Source organism: Nelusetta ayraudi, unplaced genomic scaffold (assembly GCF_046127955.1).
Source record: "Nelusetta ayraudi isolate G7.1 ecotype Tasmania unplaced genomic scaffold, CSIRO-AGI_Nayr_v1 ptg000019l, whole genome shotgun sequence".
In the NCBI taxonomy this organism is placed as follows: domain Eukaryota; kingdom Metazoa; phylum Chordata; class Actinopteri; order Tetraodontiformes; family Monacanthidae; genus Nelusetta; species Nelusetta ayraudi.
Window position 1 is genome coordinate 2908085 of NW_027466069.1, and position 16183 is coordinate 2924267.

Genomic DNA, 16183 nt, shown 5'->3' on the forward strand with positions numbered 1-16183 from the left:
CGTAACGACTAATTACCTACATTTATTTTTTCCTAACCAATTTAGCAACCGGAACAAGCCTTTCGGCTGAAAAGCGACACGACTTCAGATAACCATCAGGTGCAGGCGTCCACGACTCAACCCTCGGGAAGAATTCACACACAATGTTCGAGCTCGGATGCCCCCTACAGGCCGCAGTGGTCCAAAGCAAGGGCCGAGAGAAACCCAAACCCTTTGAGAAGCCAGAGGAATGAACCCTATACAGCTTGGTTTGCCCAAGAGCTCTCTGGATGCGCGAGCTACATCAGCCAGATACTGAATATTGATTGATGCATGATACTGAAAAGCTGAACAGTACTTTAGTGGAGGAACAGTTGCAGAGCGCTGTGATCTGACACTGACAAGTTTGTCTAGTTCTAATGTTCTTGGTGAAGCTGAACCATAGTGTGAGGTAGAGGACCTTTATATAAACATCTGAGTGGCAATAATAGAAATGCTGAGGTGTGATTATCATGGTCCTCATCATCTATAATCATGTGAAGACACTTAACCTTGAGGCACCTACCACTTATATTTTCCTTGATTGGTATTGGGAACCATCAAATATTGACAGATTCCTGAAAATGTTGGTTTCAATGAAATGCAAGGGTTAAAAGAGACAATGGACGCATTTTTATGCATTTATTCATGTAGTTATTCCACTTCGATTCAAAGGCTCAAGGCTGTGTCAGCAATTTAATAGCCAAAAATACTCTAGAATTAATGTTTCCTTTTTTTTTATTTATTTTTTCCTCCTTCAGGTTATCTCTTCATATTTTTGTACCATCCTTCCTTAAAAATGCCACAAAACTTTGAAAAGTGCATTTTTGTGAATATCTCAAAACTTCTGGCGTTGTTCGTATACCCCCAAGTAAAAATGTTCCCCACCATCAAGGCTCGTGAGGTAACAAATTTGCAACAAGAAACCACCACCTTGTTTTCCCCAAACGTTTTATAACCATCCTGTTCAAACAACATTCTCTTCTCTTTTTACACAGCCAGAGAACAAAAAAGATTAAACATAACAAACTCCCAAACCTTTGTACAGAGAACTCAAACTAACTCAAACTGAAGAAAAGGTCTCTTTATATTAGTCCATGTTTTATCCTCTGAATTCACGCTTGCATTTGCCATTAGATTGGGAAGGGAGACACAGTTGTGTCGTCATGAGGCTTTCTGTGTTGTATGCAATGTCAATCAGTCCGTTTCACTCGCTGGTTTCATCCATTTTACACGGAAAAGACACCAGGAAGTCTAGGCCATTCAACAAGTTATCCAGTAATGTGTATCATCGTGTGTGTGTGTGTGTGTGTGTGTGTGTGTGTGTGTGTGTGCGCGTGTGCGTGTGTGTGTGCGTGCGTGGATTGCATCATGAGACAAATCTAAATCAAGTGTTTGTATGCACGTCTGTGTGTGTGTTTTGCAAGGATGTTGTTTAAGCCAATCCGAAACCCTCTGAACATTCCTGAATGGCCAACAGCAGCATGTGTCGCAGCTTCTCGTAGCTCTCGTAAGCCGGGAGGTCCAACTGATTAAAGCTGAGAATCAAAGAGACAACACAGTGAGTCAGAGACGCTCGCGGTCAACAACGCATAGGGACCTGCGGCTCGTGGGATTTCAGCGCTTACCAGGTGTGAGCAGATGGCAGGCGGTCGGTGGAGCGATCGTCACGGTGGATCTGGAACTTCTGGATGCCGTTCATGCCCTCCAGAGCAGCGAAGCCCTGCAGGGGAACCTTTGATGTGCCAGTGACAAACTGCAGGAATTTGGCTCGGTCGGCCTGGTCGAAGGAGCGCAGGGCCCTCCAGAACCACTGGATCTAAGATATGAAAAGCAAGTGGCAGGCAGGCTCAGATGAGGTAACTGAAGATTTGATCAGATGTTCAGCCCCAACAGACTTTCAAGCAACTTAAGAAAACTGATTAGGACATTTCAACACTGTCGAAACTGTTGTGTTTTTTTCATTAGTGCACCAGTTCACTGCTTCGTACCTGGATGGAGCTGGACTGGTATTTGTGATATTCTGTGTTGGCCTTCAAGTCATCAATGTCGATGGTCGGCAAGCCTGAGATGAGAAGCTCCAGCTCCTGCTCAGTGAAGATGGAGATCAGTCTCTTGGGAATGATCTCGTAGAACCCTTCCAAGAAGGCTGCGAGTTGCTTGCGGATTGCACCTAAAATGAAACAAATCAGTCAGCACTCACTGTTCTTTTAAGAGTATTCAAGAGTGGAACCATTGGTTGGCATTCAACTGACCCGATTCTTTCAATTCAAATCATCCCACTGTTAACTCTTTCAGTGCACATAGTTAAAAGTCAAGAGATTTGCTTTACAGCAGTTTAAAAGGTCAATACTGCCTTCTAGTGTTTTTCTGGGGTAATAACTTTTTCTGCTGAAGGTCTACTGCAGTCTCTTCCCAATTCGGAATTTAAGACTGAATAAAAATAAACTCACCCGTCATCTTCATCTGGCAAACCAGGTGCACGTACTCTTTCTTGTTTTCTTCCGTTACCAGGATATTGGCGCCATTTGGCTTGAGGTCTCTCACTTCACACACCCCAAACTCCTGGACCTACAAACACAACGCGATGCAAAGACTTCAGTTTTGGCAACTTAGGAGTTTCAACATTTGAATACTTTTGTGTTTTTTGGTCTCAGATTCGTAGTTACGTCAGGTTGCCAACTATTCTGCAAGAGCAGCCATTTTCTATGAACAATTCTCAAAGAAGTTTTGTAATTTATAAATGAATGTATAGATGCAAATATGAAATGAAAGTTGCAATCGAAAAATATGATGAGAGAAAAAATAAGAACCTCTGTGCTAAACGTCAGCTCGTAGCCCAGGGAAGACACGTCGTTCTCCAACAAGAAGACTAAGCCCTGGAAGAAGGGATAATCCTCACTCTCCATGTCCGTGTACCTTGAAGAATCAAAAGAAAGAAATTCAGGTTACTCACTTCTAATCCAACCATCCGGTCTCTGAAAAAATCTGTGCAAATTCCAACATTTGGGAGATATTTGGGACCAAGTCTTGGCTTCAGTGATCCACATACCTGACACTCTTGCCCAGGATGTGCTTGTAGAAGCTGCGGGTGAAGTAGCACTCCAGGAGCCGGTTGTCGTACACTGCCTTGGCCACCACGCGACCCACAAACTTGAAGTAGCTGAGGTGGTTGGGGTTGCAGTGTGACGAGGGGTTGATGGTGTAGGTGACCCGGTCACCCGGCGAGGTGCGGAACAGGGCGTACATGGGGTTGAACATCTCCCGGGAGATGATCATGTACCATTCCCTCAGCAGGCCTCCGGCGTCCTGGCCCTCCTCCCCTTCAAACACAATGTACCTGCAAGGGAGAGGAGGTGGAATATGACCAAACGGATTTTCCTATTATGGGGTTACACTGTAATTGATGGGAGTCACAGTGTGGGTCTTACAGCCTGTTCTTCATGTCCTCTGGGCTCTTGCGATGCAGCTCCCTGTAGGAGTCCTCAAACACGTGGTCTCTTCTGACGTGCACGGCCATGTCCTCCTTTCTCAGGCCCTCGTCCAACCGCTCCAACTCCTGGCGGAAGTATCTGTAAGGATAGAGAGAGAGTTGTAAGCAAAAAATGTGCAAAAGTTTAGGAAACACTGAAGATTAGAGGCGGATAATCTCCCTCACTTCCTCTTGACGTCAAAGTCCAGGATTCGTATGTAGTCGACCAGCACAGCAAACGGTCCGTCCGCCAGGTGAGTGGTGGACTGGCGCAGGATCTGATTCAGCACCGTACGGTGCGTTTCTAGGAGACAGCAGCGACAGTAAGACATTTTAGATGCCGCACAACCCATTGGGAGAAAATGTTGAGCGTTTCCTCTATTCCTCAATTTCTGGCCTCACCAGCAAAGCGGAGGAACTTCTGGGTGTCCGGGGGCAGGTTTGAGGAGATGTGCATGGACGACGGCTCTCTGGAGAAGAAGGGGTCCAGGGACGAGGGAGTGGCAGGAGTGAGGGGGGCCGGTGAAAGCGGCGGAGGCTCATCTTTGATGTGGGACAGCTGGCTTTCCCGGGTGTCTCTCACTGGTGGCTTGCTCTCCCGTTCGGTGGCGTGCACGAGGAAGAAGGCCTCGACTGCAGGCTGGAGAACTGGAGATGGGGAAAAAACAAAATCTATGTCAGGTGAACATCCACAAAGTGGAGCATTTAATTTACCAGCAGTTTTCAGGTTAAAATGTCCACTTGCCCAGAACAGCATGCTGATCGTGGGACTCTTCCAGCTCTTTCAGGCACTCCCCGAGCATATCCCATAGTTCATCCAGCAGAAGCTGCTCGCTGAGCAGCGGGAGGTCTGGGAGTCTCTCCTCGCTCTCTGACTGGCCATTGCCCTCTTCATCTAGACAAATAAAATTCAATTCAGATTGGAGTCTTTACAATTCTAAATGCAAATAGTTGCTCTCCGGGTCCTACCTAGAGGTGCAGGGTCCTGGTCCAGCGGGGACGGCTGGTCTACGTCCATGGGAGAGTCGTCTCTCTGGGCTGACTGGGACTCGGACATGGACTGCGCCTCAGACTGCACAAAGCCCGAAGCCACGCAAGGACAAAAGAAAACAAACGGAAACATCACATTTTTCATAGAACTTATTTCACACTGATTTTGAGCCGTCGTGTTCTCAGTGCAGCCGGCACCCACCGTGGCAGGCGCAGCGGTGTCGGCAGCACCGGTGGCGACCAGCGGGGCCGGAGCCGAGGACCCGGCAGCGACTGCAGCCGCTGCGGAGGAGGTGGTGGGCAGGGGGCCCTGCTGAAGGCGGCGAGCCCGCTGACCCTCCCTCACCATCTGGATGATGGCGTCGGCCTCCGCCTCCAACTGCCGCACCGCAGCCTGGATGCTGCTGGCTGAGCCCAGACTGGATGAGCCTGGACACGCAGAGGGGACGAACGGGGGCGTCAGCACTTGGTGGAATGCAAACGACATGTTGACCGATAACCGTGCGCGCGTCTGTCTGTGCGCCGTCATCGTACCTATTCGCCCGGTCTGCTTGGCCTTCTTGTTGGCCCGTCGCGTGTCCTCCCGCAGCTGGATGATGACCTGTAGCACTCGCAGGAAGAACTTCTGCGTCGACGTCTTTGACGTGAGCGAGCTCATGCACGGGAGCTGCAGCTCGCGGCCGCCCAGCGTGCGCTTCTGCGCGGCCACGATAACGACGCTCTCTGCCCCGTCGAACCTGCACCACCCCGATCAACAGGACGAGAGCGCAATAATAAAATTTGCAACCTTGCGAAACAGAACATCGTCACACGACGCTACGCTACTTGGCTGATTCCACTTCGTGTCTCCCACTTTCGAGATCATGAGTGGACCAGTACCCCCCCCACTGACCTGCTGGTCATCTTGCCCTTGAGTCTGGCTGTGAGCGACGAATCCTCAGAGGGGCCGTCTGGGGAATGAGAGTCAGCCTGCGCTCGTCTCTGCTGCTCCAGGTTGTACTCTCTTAGTTCCGCCAACAACGTGCCTAAGAGAGCCAGAGACGGTGATAAATATTACAGGAACTACATGAAACAGCAGCATGAGAAAAGGGCGTTGATGATGCAACTGCCCGCGACTGACCAATCTGTTTGCACAGAGTGTATCCCAGATGTCTGGCTCCACTGAGCAGCAACCTGAGCACGGTATCTCTGGTGGAACCGTCTCCTCTTGATAACTGCAGCAGGATGTTTGCTGCATCCTCCAGACCCTCTTCAGAACACGAGTGAGACGTCAACACCTAAAAAAAGAAAAGAAAAAAGGAAAGGTTAATGGCTGTTATAACAAGCATCCACTGAAGTCATAGAAAATGACAGAAATAACCAAACTGTTTCTCGATACCTCCACAGAGAGCTGAAGCTGTTTCTCTGTCAGTCCAGATGAGGCCATCTTGTTGTCACTGTCTGTACTGCTAGTGGTGCCTTTTTGCTTTCCTGTTGGTCAAAAGAATTGTGCAATTTTTTTTAAAGAAAGTGCTACAAACACTGCAAATTCATAACTATTTGGAGGAAACTTAATTAAAAAAAGTACCTGTTGAGATTGTTCCAGTGGATGTAGGTATGGAGATTGTTGTTGTAGGAGCCAGGGAGGCTGCTAAACTTATCCCTGAGGATGTTCCCTGGGCCGCTGCCCCGACGGAGGACACCGGGACAGACACTGAGACCTGGGTGGTGCCCACCGACATGGAGACCTGCGTTGTGATGGGGGCAGTGGCCCCGGAGCCGGTTGGCACGACAGGGTTGGCAGCCTGTGGGGTCGGATGTCCAGCTGGCACCTCGGTGGCCTTGTTGTCGGGCAGGGCGATGGATATGAGAGAGAGGAGACGCAGGAGCTTCTCGGTGAGGAGGGAGCTCCGTCTGATGACGGGATGGGACAGCATGTTCATCAGCTGCCCCAGGGGGGACGTCTCCAGGCTGAACTGCGCCCCTTCGGCCTCCGAGCTTCCCCCGAGAGGCACTGTCTTCATAGAGGCTTTGCCCTTGCGGCTGACATTCATGTTGTCCAACTTGACGAGCAGGTCCCAAAAGTCAGTGGAGATTCCCAGAGACTGGAGAGTAGCAGCGGCGGCGCCCAGGGAGTTCTGGGCCGGGGAGGAACTTGAGTTGGGGTTGCTTTGGGCCTGGGACGCTGACCTGGAACCGAGAGCCCCGCCCACTCCGCCCGAGGTGACGGAGCAGAGACGCGAGTCCAGGTCGGAGGCGGCTGCAGACAGATCTTTGCAGCGCTGCTGGGTGAAGTGGCTGGGGAAAACCTGCAGGTGCAGACAAGTAACAAAAAAAAAAAAAAAGGACGTCAGTTGTTTTAATCTCAAAACTTAAACGTGAATCTTTAAAAAACATAACATGAATTGCAAAGCACGTGTTACCTTAGCTAGCTGAATGAGTGTGTCCAACACATGTCGACACACTACTGGAGCAGCTTGTGGGTGAATGTGGACGGTGGAGCCGCCACCGCCAGTACACGTAACACTTGCGGCAGTGCCGGACACTCCACTTGCGCCCAGCGTTCCGGAACCAGTCGACCCTCCGGCCGTGTGCCGGTCAGCGTGCTTCCGACCCGATACTCTCTGAATCTGGAAAATGTTTGTCCGGCAGCCCAGGGCTGCGTCCATGGAGACAGAGAGCCAGGAGAGCTGGCTGGAGCTGCGAGACTCCACCCTGTTCAGTAGCTCAAGTGAGGAGGAGGGCGAGGAGGAGGAGGAGGAGGAGGTGAGGGAGGACGCGGCCGAGCCTTTCCCGCCGCACTGGAGGCTCCTCTTCTGGCGGGAATCGTCCAGACGCGACGTCTCCACGCACACCTCGCTCTCGCTGCTGCGCTGGAGGATGGACAGCAGGCTGCGGATGACCCAGCCGCGCGTCTGCGAGTGGTAGCACAGGTTCCTGAGCACGCGGTGCAGGCGGCTGGTGTTGAGCTTGGGCTCGTCCACAAACAGCAGAACCAGCAGGCAGGAGAGAGCCTCGTGGTCCAGCAGCAGCCGGCCACGAAGACGCAGCAGGGAGTCCACGCTGGAACTGGATGGTCTGGGGGAGAAATTAGAGATAAAGGATTTAGTATTATGTTCGTATTAGTTCTTGGTTTTACTTGCCCTAGAGTGACCTGATTAACCGTATTTTCCGGACTATAACTCCAATTTTTTTTTTTTAATTGTTTGGCTGGTCATGCGACTTGTATATTAAAATATATGCGGTACTGAAACTGATGCCGAGTCTGACGACAGTCATGCAGAAGCGGCGCTCCGTCTACCTCCAGAGTTCACAAGTGACACAGAGGATGAAGAATTCAATGGATTCAGATCGATGTTGCTGTTATGTGTGTGTGCGTGTTAGTGCGTTAACAATATATTCCGTGTACGTTAGGTTCAATGTTTTGTTTGTGGCCGTTTAAACTGTGAGCCAGTGTGGACTCTGTTGCCACATTGAGTCGCGCGCAAAAGCAGCTGGGGAACAATTGGTGCCGCCTGTTGCGACGCATCCAAAGACAATCCAATGCCTCGTATGGTTCAGTTAAAGATTGGCCACATTATTATGATAACTTGCCTTTCCAGATTAAATGTCTGTTCTTAGTCTTGAATTTTTTTTTTATAAATTTCCCCAAAAAATGCGACTTATAGATGTTTTTTTCTTCTTCATGGCGCGTTTTTTGACTGATGCGACTCATAGTCTGGAAAATACGGTGATTAAAATAATCCTAAATAACAGGGTTGTTATTCGGGGTAAGACTTCTTTTAAATCTCAAAATCACCTTTTTCACGCAACACATAAAAAACCAAGTCCAAACTAAAATGATGGAAAGGACAGAATGGTTTCCGTCTCCTCCTACCTGTGGTTCGTTCCTCCCCCCATCTGGAAAGTGCCGCCTCTCTGCACAGCCAGCCGGGTGTACTGGACGCCTCGGTTGCTCCCCAGTCGGCTGGTGAAGGCTGGCGATCGCAGGATGGCTGAGAGGGCAGAAGACGAGCTGTGGCCAAACAGCCTCTCGTGCATCAGCTGCCTTTGGCGGGCCTCCTGCTCTCTGCGCAGCGCGGCCGCCTCGGCGGCGATGTCCGGTGGCATGACAGCCAGAACGCTGTCCTCCATGTCCTCCAGGACGCTGCGCCGAAGCTCTGACGGCAGCGTCTGGATGAAGGTGACTGGATCCAGGGGGGTGTCTCCCTGTGTGGGTTGCTGGGCCAACTCCCTGCGCTGCTGCTCTGCTCGCTGCTGGGCGAGAACCTGAAAGAATCCGTGGCAGTTTAGCTTTCAAGCCAGTTTGCTTGGATGTGATGCCCCCCTCCCCCTCCTAATTAACCTTGTAATAATCGCAACAGTTCTGGTGAAATTTAATAAGAAACATGTTTGTCTTATATAGATATATGGCTTTACCTCTTCCTGGATGGCAGGTGGCAGTGCTGCCAGGAATTCGGGGCTGACCTCGGTGACCCCAGGTCCTCCAAGCACCGGTGCGGTGGAAGCCGCAAGGCTGGTGGCAACAGGAGGACGGGACGGCGGTCTGATGCCAAGCTGATTTTGCAGAACCTCTCGGCGGATGTCCTCTGGGAGAGCAGCCAGGAAAGAGGGATCCACCCCCTCTGGCAGGTTTATGCCTGCAGCAGTCATTCACAGGCAATTTAGGATGAGGACTTTAAAAAGGGAAAGGGGAAAGAAAGACAAAGATGGAAGGGAGGGGGAGGTGATTTTTTTTTTACCTGCAAGCGGGTCCTCCTCCTCATTGCTGGTGGATGGGAGAGGCTCTTCCTGGATGGCCTGCGACTGACTGTCGGCACTGTCGCTCCTCGGCATCGTTTCCCCAGGAGACGAGACGGAAGTGGACCTGCAAACAATTTCATGAGCATGTCTCTCGAACCTGCAGCTCAGAAAGCAAAGACAGACTAACTAACCGTGCGGGAACTACGGGGTGGCCCAAAAATGTGCAGGCCAAAAATTCGCAGGCCCATAATTCTGGCAATTCTTGTTGAAATAACCTCAAATTTTCACAGAATGTACAGAAAAAAGATTCTATATTTAATGTTCTATTTTTGTTGTGTTTTCAGGTTGAGCCAGGCCGTTCACTCCAAAAGAGAAGTCCTGTTGCGTCTTGGAATGCTCACGCACAGTCACCCAGTTGTGACCCCTGTCACAGGCGGTGCACATATTGAACACTTATGAAAGCGGTCCAATAACAAAGCCAGACTTAGCAGTTTTCAAGATAATTGCTTTTTAAATGACATCAAAATTTTTGGGACACCCTGTATAATTCCAAAGTCGCTCACCCAGTGTCTGCATCAGTCTGCCTGTCGGTCAGGCCGCTCTCGCCGCTCCCGGGCAGCTCCTGAGACAGCTGAGCGGTCTGGGGCAGAGTGGCTGCAGCCTCTTCCTGCGTGGCAGAGGCAGGGCTGCTGGTGTCCATGGGAGAGCCCTCCAGCTGTGAGACACCCACCACCGCAGGTTCTGAGGTCTCTACAATGTCCGGACTTAATGAAGCTGAAGGGCGAGAGGCAACAAGAGCGGATTATGAGATTATGTCAAATCGATGCACAATGAGACAAATTCCTTGTGATTGTTGTGAGAAAACAGACTAGCGACAAATCACAGCATCATTTACAATACAGACGTAAATCCTCACTGCTGACCAGTCTGTAGGATAAAATCAAAGTTAGTCTACCTTCCCTGCCTTCATCCAATGCTCCTCCTCCACTTCCACCGACTCTCTCACCAATAGTGGGCGCAGGGGACATTTCCATTTGGGATGCCTCCACTTCGCTGCTTGGCCTGTCCCCGGCCGACAGGGGCGGAAGACCTGCTCCGGCCAGAGCAGCCAGTGAGCTGGCGTGCGACTCAGCCAGGAGGAGATCAGCGATTGGCTGGTGGACCTGCTGGCTGATGGCCGTCTCCAGAGAGACCAGGGCCTGCTCGTGAGGAGCGGGCGTGGTGGGCGTGATCTCACCAGACGGGGGAGCAGTCAGGAAGCCCTCAGAGACCCTGGGTGGGTCCAGGCATGACACGGTGCCACCCTGAGTCTGCTCACCCACTAAAAAGAACGAATAAGAGAAACCCTGATGTGAAGACAGGCGGACCAGACGAGGTCTAGGAGGTTAAGGACTGTGTCACTGGGAATTAATCACATAAAATCAAGCTACACACAACTGTTGCGCATGTTCTTCGCATCAAGAAGCAGCTCCTGTGCAGGTGACCGGGGGCCTCCGTTGAGGAAGGCAGTAAGTTGTATCGTTATCTCCTTAAAGGGGTGCACAATTCTGATCCCCAACAACAACACAACTTACTACCTCACCACAGCGAAGCCAGCAGCAGTAACACGGCAAGAACACAAGAGGCATGTGAAACAACTGTGGAGCAACATGTGATTCAAGTACAATACATAAGACAAGTTACTTTTGACAGTTATATGAATGAGCGACTATCCGAGGCATCGCAGGTAACGACAGGAGCTTCGCTGCAGCAAGCCGTCCAGCTGATATAGCTCTGCCCTGGGAAAGACAGTAGACTGTATAGTTATCTCCCAGATCTGGTGTGATCCTAAAACTATACAAACTACTACCTCATCCCACGACACGCTCTTGAGTGCTTGCATCTGGTGCACATCACTGAGATATTTAAAAAAAAATAATGAAGAATAAAACCAGCAAAAGTCAGCGGAGGTGAAAGTACCTGCAGTGGTTTCCGCTCCATTAATTGTTCCCATCCCAGAACCCTGTGGAAAAAAAGGTGGAGGCATCAGAAGAATCAGCAGATAAATGCACCCATCGTACTTCAGCGGATCCATCTAGGCTACTAAACTGCAGCAACCACCGTCTCCTCACTTGAAGGCTTTGTTCTCTGGCCTGTTCCACTCCAGACGCCCTCCTCTCATTCTGCTTCGACTCCTCCTCCTCAGCCAACTGCCTCCGTCTCTTCTCCCTGCGCTCCTCAAGCTCCTCATCTCGCAGACTTTCCAGATGCTGCAGGATGGGCACCTTCACAACTGAAGACGGATACGTTTGGTTATGTGACTGTCGCGCAACACGGCGGTGCAAGACGTAACAACACTTCAAAATAAGAACTCATGGGCCGAACCTACCTGCAACACAATCGTGCATGCTTTCGGCATCCAGAACTTTGCACTCGTCGGTCCACCTGGTTAAGGCAGTTGGAATGCTCGAGAGAGTCCCTACGGACAAACAAAGAGGATCATTCATCATTAAATATGGATGTTAATTCACAACTGTGAGATGTGTCTCCATTGTCTCATTAACTCTCACCTGCTTGTCCCCCCGTGCTACTCTGCTCATGGAAGAAGTCGTCCAACAACTCCTCATCGGAACGAGCAATGATGTGAACGTCCTCGTTTCCGACCAAGAGACGAGCCCGACCACGAGACTGCAGCGGCAGCGAGCTGGACAACTGCAAAATGTCTGCAGCAGCACTCGGGCCCAGCAATCTTTAAAAACAGAGACAAACAATTCTATTAGTACCGTTTCAACCCAGACGCGGAGGAGCGTTGTCAGCGTTCGCAGAGAGACGTGCAGTTCAACACAACTTACCGTTGCAAAATGAGGGGAGGGTTGGGTTGGCGGTTGCCGGGGTAGTGCACGTGAATTGTGTGGCCACTGTTGGCAGTAAGCTGGCGCAGAGTGCGCTGGCTGCGGCCCATCCCCTGCGCCAAGCGACTGCTGCTGCCCGCCACGCCCAGAGTGAGCGATCCGTGGTCCACGTGACGCACCATGAGGGGGTGGGAGCTGGGAATGTTGCCCGGCGAAGGAGGGATGTCAGCTGATTGGGGTGGGAAAAAAAATATGATGACACAGGAATTAGGGATAGGACTCTGAAAGAACCCTCTGTGATTCTTTTTCATGGGTGTTTATATAAACGTCCCTAAAAATTAGTATTTGTGAATCTTACCGTTGTTGGAGAACATGTTGTCGAATTCTATGATGAGGTCGTCGTCCCTGTCGAACCTTTCAAATCGAATGTGCGGTGCAGCGTTTATGTCAGGGAAGTCCTCATCCAACTCCATCTCTGATCCCTCATCGTCATCGTCCTCGTCTCCCTCTTCGTCATCCTTGAGGAGGCAGCATCTGTTAGTCTCACCAATACGTCAGTCGGCCGTCACCTTCACAGCGTTTAACCCCTCACCTGATCCTCCTCCTCCTCCTCTTCCTCCTCTTCCTCCTCATCTTGACTGTCTTCGTCATCATTGCTGCCGCTTGAGTCTTCCTCCTGAGTGTGCTCCTCGTCCTCTGGCTCCAAGATGTTCATGGAGTCTGACAAGGGATGGAAAACACTCAAAATATTAAAAAATGGAGAGCAGACGGTGTGGATATCTTCAGCGTGTTCAACGCAGTGAGTTCTGATCTGTAAATATTTTACCTTCACGGTTGGCCTGGAGAGTCGATGCCTGGCTAATGTTGGAGGGAGCTTCATCCATCAGCACATCCTCTTGTGATTCATCCTCTCTACTGCGTCCCACTAACAAAAAGAATCCAAAAGTTCAAGACGACCTGGCTTTCTCTAACTTAATGGATTCAAATTAACAATTTACAAAAGATGTGTTCAATTATACTAGAAATGTTTTACACTTGGATTCAAACTTTTTTCTTTTTCATGGCTCTCATGGATAAATCCAGTGGCTTACCTATAATTGTGCTGTTCACGGTCCCAGCATCTCTCTCCAGCAACTCATCAATCAAATCAACCAACTCATTCTCAACCTTTAGGATAGAAAATTTGAGGGAAAAAAATATAAATTGCAGTACCACAGCAGAGAACAGTCAAGTATAATACAACTTCAATATTGTGCTCTGCAAAAGAAAAAACAAAAACACAAATCAGTAATGACTAATGCAACATAAATTACCTGCATCGCCTGAGTGCTTAGCACCTCTGGCTGGCCAGCAATGACCACAGTGTCTCCCTCCGCCTCTCCATCCATGAGGTCATTGTCAGTTCCTTGCACCCGGTGATTGCCCTCTACTGGTTCTGTCTCACCAGACTCCCCTGAGAGAGATGATTCACTTTGAGTACCAACAGGTACACTTCAAAATCTCAACTGTGGAAGTGTCTCACTCTGCTCGCGTACCTTGATCCTGAGTGTTGCTGTTGCTGTCCCTGGCAGTGCCCACAGTGTCGTGTTCAGTCTTGTTCTTGCTGGAGCCTCCTTTACCTCCAAACAGATTGCTGGGCTGGTTCACGATGCGGGACAGAGTTTCCAGAGGCTTCAGAGCAGCGTTGACTGTATTGGCCATGTTGGGGCTGAAGAACATTGGGTAAGAGAGACACTGATTATAAAGAGCAAAAATACATATTTGTGTAAATCCACACAGGTGGATCACAATATTAGATAAAAATGCCAACAATAGGCTATTCAAATACCTGGACAAATCCAAGCTGTGAGGGACGCGGGCCAAGTCATTGACCAGTCCTTTCTTAAGAAAGAGCCTGATGATGTTGTTCATGCCATTGTGCTGCGTCTTGGCTGCGGCTGTGCTGTAGAAACTGGATGTTGAAGGGCACGACTCCATGATGGTGCTAATGATGCACATGACCGCTTGAAGTCTGGGGGGGTGCGGAGGGCAAAAACATTTGGAACAGTTAAATCAGCCTTTAAAATGAACAATACCAACAGTGGGTTTTTATGAATTCCACCAACCTGGCATGTTTCTCAGTGCCTTCTGCCATAGCCAGTGCTCGACTGAGGGCAGCCTTCACCTCGTTGACCAGTGCCACCTGGGCATCAGTGCCTGTGCCGGCGGCCGCCAGACTAGCCAGGAAAAGACGTGCCAAGGCCGGTGTGTCCTTGTCTTCCGAATTTTGGGTGTGGGGCAGCAGGTGGTCAAGCACGAAGGCGAGAACGCTGCAGTCCTTTCAACACAAAAGTTGGTTACAGGTTAAGAGATTGGACGGCGTGGCAGCACAGAAGCGCATTTACGAGATTCCCGTCGTGCCACTAACCTCTTTAATGAGTTCAGACTGTCCAGCTGTGTAACAGTAAGAGGCGATGAGTGTCGCGATGCCCACGTAGGAGCGCACCAGTTCAGCCAGCAGCCTCAAGATGCTGGAGGTGGGCATCAAAGGCTTGCTTGCCTTGACCTTGGCTGCTTTAGCCTCCTCCGAGCTGGTGCTCTTTTCTCCTTCCTGCTCTTTCTTTTCCTCGCGCATCTCTTCCGGTGTAGAGGCTGGAAAGACAACGTCGCAAATGATAAAGCACAAACGTAAATCAGGAGCAAAGTCAAGTAAAGCACTAGTAGAAAGGAAAAGAAACACTTGAAAAAAACAGCTTACCTTCTCCCTGAGGTGTGCCAGACTGGGAGGACTCAGCTACACCTCCATCAGCAGCAAACACTTGAGTCTGAGGGCAGAGGACACGACTCCTTTAAACGACTTGTCAAAATAACACGTCTTGCATGAGATCAAGACAGTTAAAGACCCACATTAATATGGAAGGCAGACTGGGAGTCAAAGTCACTGCCCTGTCGGGTGAGTCTGTACTGCTGGTAAACATCATCACCCACATCTTGCAGTATCTGGCACAGGTCTTGACCGCCGGGCACCGCCGCTGCTCGTTCCTCTGAGCGCTCCGCTGTATGACGCAAAGGTCCGCGATTAGCTGAGATACTCCGGCGACTTGAGATATTTTACAGAGGAAAGAAGTAGTTACGCACAGATCAGTGCCTTACGTTCTTCAGGCGCATGGTAGGCAGCCAGCGCGTTGAGCATGTCGTAGATGACCTCCTTGATGGTGTCCGGGATGGATGGCAGGGAGGAGAGTTTCAGCGGAGTGGTCTTCACCAGCTGCACTGCATTCGGCCCTTTGATCCGCAAGTTCTCAAACTCGTCGTCGGAGGCTGTAGGAAAAGAAAGAATTAGAGGCCATGATGGGAAAATAACTACTTGTTAATTCTCTTCCAGGAAATATGTTTCAGGTCAGAGTCAGTGCCATCTCAGAGTGGTTTGCATGTTTCAAAAAGAAAAGGCTAGGACTACTGTAAAACTAATACTAAAAGTATAACGGTAAAAGGTGAAAACCTTCGGAATGATTTATGTTCAAAGCAAAATATGTAACAAAATTATGAACATAACTACTATTATTAATAGTATTACTGTTTTTGTTGTTACAAATTGTAATTATCATTATTACCATTTATCTTTTTATTATTATTCTGTTTCTCTCTTCCCTCTCTTATTAATGTAAGAAAGGGAGGCAAAATAAGCAAAGGCTTCAGCCTACACCTTTTCGGTCGATGCGTAATTCTATAATTGTTTTGTTTATTGCATGTACAATATTGAGAAATGACCAAAATAAAACTCACGTAACTAAAAAAAGAAACATTCAGTAGGAATTCTACATTATATTAGACTTGTACAGTTGCAAGTGGATCTCACCAACGTAGGGAAATGTATTTTTTTCTTCGAGACCAACACAATGAAACTCACCAGTGCCGGCTCCCCGGGGAGCGGGCAGAGCTATGCGGACACAATTGCTGGCCGTTTCAGCAAAGCATTCAGGGTTCCGGCAGGCGGCAGGGCCAAGGACACGGAGGATGTAATTGATTTCCCTGGAACCGAGGCTGCCTGACACCACTCCTGAGGTTGTGCTACCTGCTCCACTGGTCACTGCTGATCTCACCACCTACGAAACAGATCCATAAATCATGGCTCAGCTCACATATTAATAAACATTGTATTCAATAAATG

At 49.7% G+C, this 16183-nt stretch overlaps 1 protein-coding gene across 18 annotated transcripts in view; it reads right to left on the bottom strand.

Moving 5' to 3' along the window:
* Positions 1-647: 647 nt before the first annotated feature.
* huwe1 (HECT, UBA and WWE domain containing E3 ubiquitin protein ligase 1) overlaps positions 648-16183 on the bottom strand; it is a 35022-nt gene continuing 19486 nt past the window's right edge. For 7 of the 18 annotated variants that reach the window (XM_076026309.1, XM_076026311.1, XM_076026300.1 and 4 more), the window contains 41 exons: positions 15923-16118; positions 15151-15333; positions 14920-15068; positions 14771-14837; positions 14441-14664; positions 14139-14350; positions 13862-14044; positions 13569-13741; positions 13347-13486; positions 13125-13200; positions 12860-12958; positions 12626-12753; positions 12392-12551; positions 12034-12262; positions 11752-11930; positions 11571-11660; positions 11314-11474; positions 11162-11204; positions 10158-10523; positions 9766-9976; positions 9202-9326; positions 8879-9099; positions 8337-8728; positions 6883-7537; positions 6055-6768; positions 5859-5954; positions 5601-5757; positions 5373-5505; positions 5015-5232; positions 4683-4909; positions 4460-4562; positions 4236-4385; positions 3893-4138; positions 3677-3794; positions 3450-3590; positions 3071-3358; positions 2832-2937; positions 2472-2589; positions 2010-2191; positions 1647-1837; positions 648-1556 (listed from right to left, as the gene is read on the bottom strand). In XM_076026309.1, the coding sequence (XP_075882424.1) occupies positions 1454-1556; positions 1647-1837; positions 2010-2191; positions 2472-2589; positions 2832-2937; positions 3071-3358; positions 3450-3590; positions 3677-3794; positions 3893-4138; positions 4236-4385; positions 4460-4562; positions 4683-4909; positions 5015-5232; positions 5373-5505; positions 5601-5757; positions 5859-5954; positions 6055-6768; positions 6883-7537; positions 8337-8728; positions 8879-9099; positions 9202-9326; positions 9766-9976; positions 10158-10523; positions 11162-11204; positions 11314-11474; positions 11571-11660; positions 11752-11930; positions 12034-12262; positions 12392-12551; positions 12626-12753; positions 12860-12958; positions 13125-13200; positions 13347-13486; positions 13569-13741; positions 13862-14044; positions 14139-14350; positions 14441-14664; positions 14771-14837; positions 14920-15068; positions 15151-15333; positions 15923-16118 (7953 nt within the window). In that variant the 3' untranslated portion in view covers positions 648-1453. The remainder of the gene's footprint in view (positions 1557-1646; positions 1838-2009; positions 2192-2471; positions 2590-2831; positions 2938-3070; positions 3359-3449; positions 3591-3676; positions 3795-3892; positions 4139-4235; positions 4386-4459; positions 4563-4682; positions 4910-5014; positions 5233-5372; positions 5506-5600; positions 5758-5858; positions 5955-6054; positions 6769-6882; positions 7538-8336; positions 8729-8878; positions 9100-9201; positions 9327-9765; positions 9977-10157; positions 10524-11161; positions 11205-11313; positions 11475-11570; positions 11661-11751; positions 11931-12033; positions 12263-12391; positions 12552-12625; positions 12754-12859; positions 12959-13124; positions 13201-13346; positions 13487-13568; positions 13742-13861; positions 14045-14138; positions 14351-14440; positions 14665-14770; positions 14838-14919; positions 15069-15150; positions 15334-15922; positions 16119-16183) is intronic. The other 11 variants (XM_076026318.1, XM_076026317.1, XM_076026316.1 and 8 more) reach the window with 7 other exon arrangements.